A 4,083-nucleotide genomic window follows, 5' to 3' on the forward strand; every position below is an offset into this window, starting at 1 on the left:
CCAGTTTGGATCCTGTTTGTTCCTTATCCCGGTTTTTTTGGGTTTCTGGTTCTGGTCAAGGTGAGTTTGTAGAACATGACCTGAATCTCTGCAGTTTCATAATGTTCATCAGACTGATGGCTTCAGGAACCGAACTGGGTCAGAGTTCAGGCTTAGTGGTTCCGTTTCATAACTCCAGTCAGGCGGAGGCTCCATGTGTTACCTGCAGCCGCCGGCAGGGGGCAGCGGAGCAGCGTTTCAGAGCTACAGGGGAAGAAGAAGAGGCGCAGCTGTTCCTGGCTCTGGGTCCGATCCAGTCGGTCCTCATTGATCGGAACCAGAACCCAGAATGAGTGAAGACCTGCGGGCCGAGCTGCAGGACTTCCTGCGGAAGCTGGACATCCAGACCAGCTGCGTGGAGCATCCTCCGGTAAGAACCGGAACCGGTTCTGTTCAGGCTGCAGATGGAACCTGTTGAACCGCAGTGCCGTTTCTGTCGGTTTAAACTAAATCCTCCTTATTTGGTCGTTTTGAACAGTTGACGGTAATAATAATTTCATATTTTGATGCCCTCTGACTCGCTCTGTCATTCGGCGCCACCTTTCAGCCTCACGGACCTTCAGATGAAGTTTCTGCTTCACGTACAGACTGACCCACTGGGTTCGGCTCATCAGCCGGACCTTTCATCAGATCTGGGTCACCTTCAGTCATGGGCTGGGAGGTTATTCTGGGATGCATTCTGCTGCAAAACGTTTTTAATACAATACGTTTTTAAACGGAATATTTTTTTATGTCAGATTTATTAATTTCATTGTGATTCCTGCCGAATCGCTGCTAACTGACCAGGTTTTATGTGCTAAATATAATAAATTATTTTTCTGAACTTTTCAGAAACTTTCAGTTTTCATGACCGACTCGTTTTAGTGGCGCTGATCCATCTGGGCCAGCAGGGGGCGCCACATCAAAACACACCCCGTTATCCTGCTGCTTGATTTCCGAGAGTCCAGCACACAGCGGTACCGACCCGGTACCGGGCCCCTGCACGTCATGCAGCGCTGCAGAGGGTTCGGTACCGACCCGCATGTGTTGAAGCTGCAGGATCAGCTCTACGAACTGGACCTGGTTCCGTTTGTAACAGCAGCATTAATTTGAGATTTTCAGCCTCCATAAGAGGGAAAACTGGCGTTAATTTTACTTTGTTCTTAATTCATTCATAAATGTCACAGTTTCAAGGTAAATATGAATTTATGAGCTAATTATTTAGTTTGATGTTAACTAATGTTTGGCTGGATGTTGTATTATGGCATTTGCTAAATAAGTGTCTTTGTAGTTTGTAGCTAATATTCAGTTTGTCAAAGCTAAGTAATGTTTAATTTGAAGCTAATTATTTAATTTGGCCTGTTTATTAAACATTTAGTTTGAAGCTGTGACATTTCTAAATGAATTAATAACTTGGTAAAAACATGACTTCAAAGTGAAATGAGAGAATTTATCCTGTTTTATAACTCAGATTATTTCTGACCAGCAGCTCATTTTCATTTTGCTGCTGATGTAATTTTGTGGTTGATTCAATGAAGCCGGAGGTTTGATGCCTCTAGTTTCCTCTCATCCTGAAAGTCGTGACGTTGTTAAAGGTCAGAAGGAAAACCTGGATCAGGTGAAGTGACTCTTCGTCCTCTTCGTCCTCCTCCTCTTCGTCCTGCAGGTGTTCACAGTGGAGGAGATGATGCCTCACCTGCAGGACGTGAGCGGCGCCGTCACCAAGAACCTCTTCCTGAAGGACAAGAAGAAGAAAGGCCTGTGGCTGGTGTCGGCTCGCCACGACCGCCAGGTGAGGCTGGCTCCGCCTCCCGGCCTCTGATTGGCCCAGCCGGCCTCTGATTGGCCCAGCCGGCCTCTGATTGGCCCAGTCTCACCTGTCTGTCTGTCTGCAGGTGAACCTGAACGATCTGGCCAAGAAGCTCGGTGTCGGCAGCGGCAACCTGCGCTTCGCCGACGAGGCCGCCATGATGGAGAAACTCAAGGTAGGTCCGGGTTCTGATGGCGGTTCTGGTGGGTCGGAGCGGACTCCATGTTGGATAACGTCTTCCTCTCCCGCCAGGTGGGTCAGGGCTGCGCCTCGGCGCTGGCGCTGCTGTTCGACTCGGACCGGAGCGTGCGGCTGGTTCTGGACCGGGACCTGCTGGACGGCGGCCATCAGCTGGTCTACTTCCACCCCATGACCAACAGCGCCACCATGGGGCTGCGGCCGCCGGACCTGCTGCGCTTCCTCAGGGAGACGGGTCACGAGCCCGTCCTGGAGAGCTTCGACTAGCAACCACCCGGTTCTGGTTCTGGTCCTGGTTCTGGACTAGGTGTCAGCAGCAGCAACCTGCGCTTCGCCATGATGGAGAAACTCAAGGAACATCTCAAAATGTTCCGTCTCAGGTTGGGAGTTGGAGGAAGCAGAACTCTTTAACACGACTCCTGATGGTTTTAGTTTGGTTCTAAGAACTTCAGCCTGAGGTCCAGAAACCCGACTTGGACCTCCAGGTTCTGGTTCTGGTTCCGTCTTCGGTCTCATTCTGTCTCTGGTTGTCAGCAATCTCACAGATGAATGTCCAGTTTTTATTAAAACCCGTCCACAAAGACGATCCGTCCGCAGAACCTGATTAAAACCCAAACTGAAGCAAAATGCCTGATGGACCCGATTCCTCCATCGGGTCCAGAACCGAGCTGCAGGACCAGAACCCGGTCCAGGTTCTACTAGAACATCCAGAAAGATGAACGTATTTCATAAAGGTTCAGAAAGTCATCCTGCAGATCTCTGGTGAGATAAACCCAGAGTTTCTGCTGTTGATTCAACCGGCGCCGCGAACTGCAGCTCCCCCTGCTGGAGTCAGTGAGGTACTGCAGAGGAACCGGGCCGAACCGGATCCTGTTATTAATCCTCAGTATTTCTCTAACATTTGAGTCAAACATGTTCATAAAACAAGCAGCAGTTTCATGTAATCTGATCATTAAAATCAGTTCAAACTGAACAGAAACCAGTAAAAACCCAAAGAGTGAAGAAACAAACTTATTTATTATCAAGTTCTGACAGAAACAAACAAATTATAGTAAATAAAGAGAAAGAGGAAAAACAAATGAATTCAATAAAACAAAATATTTATACCAAAGGAAACTTAAATATTGCCATAACTCTCCTGACGTGCTAACAGCTAACATCCAGCCAGCAGTAGCATTAGCAGAGCCGTTAGCAGCTCTGCTAATCCACCTCCTTTGCTTTTGCTTCTCCTCTAAATCTCACTGACCGTCTGGTTAGAAGGATGTTGGAGTAGGAGATAAGATGAACTTCTCTCTCTGCATCATCTCCTCTGGGGTCAAAGGTCAGTCACTGTTGGGGCTTTTGAGATGCTAATCAGCTGCTCTGGGTGCTAAAAACAAAACGCCGTTGCCATGGTTACGCATCATAACAACAGTCTGAATGTAAAGAGTGAAAATCCTTCCAGCTGCTCAGCGTCCAGAACCACAGAGAAGAACGGTCTTAACCAGAACCAGCAGAACCGGTCCAACACGCCGCCACCGGGGGCGCTGTTCTGGAAAACCTGACCGGAAACAAAACAACCTGAGTGATGAAGAGAACTGGGTTATAAGATGAGACGGAATGATGCTGCAGGTTTTATTCATGCTGGATAAACCAGAACCTGGTTCTGATGAGGCCCATTTAGACTAAAGCAAAAACTTTAAACGGGTTTTAAACTCGTCTGTTAAAAAGTTCTGATTTTATTAACGAAGCAGAAAATCAAGAGAAATAAATAATTAAGTTGAAAAACTTTTCATTTTTCTCATTTATCAAACGATTTTCTACAGGAAATAAACTCTTTATTTCTCTGTTTCCGTCCAAACAGACAAAACTCATCAACTTGTTTAGTTTTTGTTGGTTCTGATGAACCGGGTCCACCAGAACCTCCAGAAACAAACGTTCAAAATCTGTTTAATAATTTATATTATAAACTTCAGGAACGTTTGGCATAAATCAGAGCAGCAAGGAGCGACGAGTGTGTGTGTGTGTGTGTGTGTGTCTGTGTGTCTGTGTGTGTGTGTGTCTGTGTGTGTGTGTGT

The 4,083-nt window shown here is 47.0% G+C and overlaps 1 protein-coding gene across 3 annotated transcripts; it reads left to right on the forward strand.

The window, feature by feature from the left end:
• The first annotated feature begins 234 nt into the window (after nucleotides 1-234).
• On the forward strand, nucleotides 235-3,794 carry prorsd1 (prolyl-tRNA synthetase domain containing 1). Of its 3 annotated transcripts, none has more exons than XM_008430441.2 (4): nucleotides 235-409; nucleotides 1,685-1,810; nucleotides 1,914-2,003; nucleotides 2,081-3,794. In XM_008430441.2, exons 1-4 carry the CDS (start codon nucleotides 329-331, stop codon nucleotides 2,291-2,293), a joined length of 510 nt encoding a protein of 169 aa, XP_008428663.1. In that variant the 5' UTR covers nucleotides 235-328; the 3' UTR covers nucleotides 2,294-3,794. The 3 variants fall into 3 exon arrangements, with proteins under 3 accessions (XP_008428663.1, XP_017164364.1, XP_008428664.1); XM_017308875.1 differs by lacking the exon at nucleotides 235-409 and adding an exon at nucleotides 994-1,212; XM_008430442.2 differs by lacking the exon at nucleotides 235-409 and adding an exon at nucleotides 1,251-1,613.
• The last annotated feature ends 289 nt before the right edge of the window (nucleotides 3,795-4,083 follow it).

Source organism: Poecilia reticulata, linkage group LG15 (assembly GCF_000633615.1).
Source record: "Poecilia reticulata strain Guanapo linkage group LG15, Guppy_female_1.0+MT, whole genome shotgun sequence".
Lineage (NCBI taxonomy): Eukaryota > Metazoa > Chordata > Actinopteri > Cyprinodontiformes > Poeciliidae > Poecilia > Poecilia reticulata.

Excerpts from the sequence above, each read along its gene's own strand:
- prorsd1 (XM_008430441.2), top strand. The coding sequence starts at position 329 with ATGAGTGAAGACCTGCGGGCCGAGCTGCAGGACTTCCTGCGGAAGCTG. Across the intron at positions 1,811-1,913 it reads CGGCTCGCCACGACCGCCAG|GTGAACCTGAACGATCTGGC; the intron begins GTGAGGCTGGCT and ends GTCTGTCTGCAG. Across the intron at positions 2,004-2,080 it reads CCATGATGGAGAAACTCAAG|GTGGGTCAGGGCTGCGCCTC; the intron begins GTAGGTCCGGGT and ends CTCTCCCGCCAG.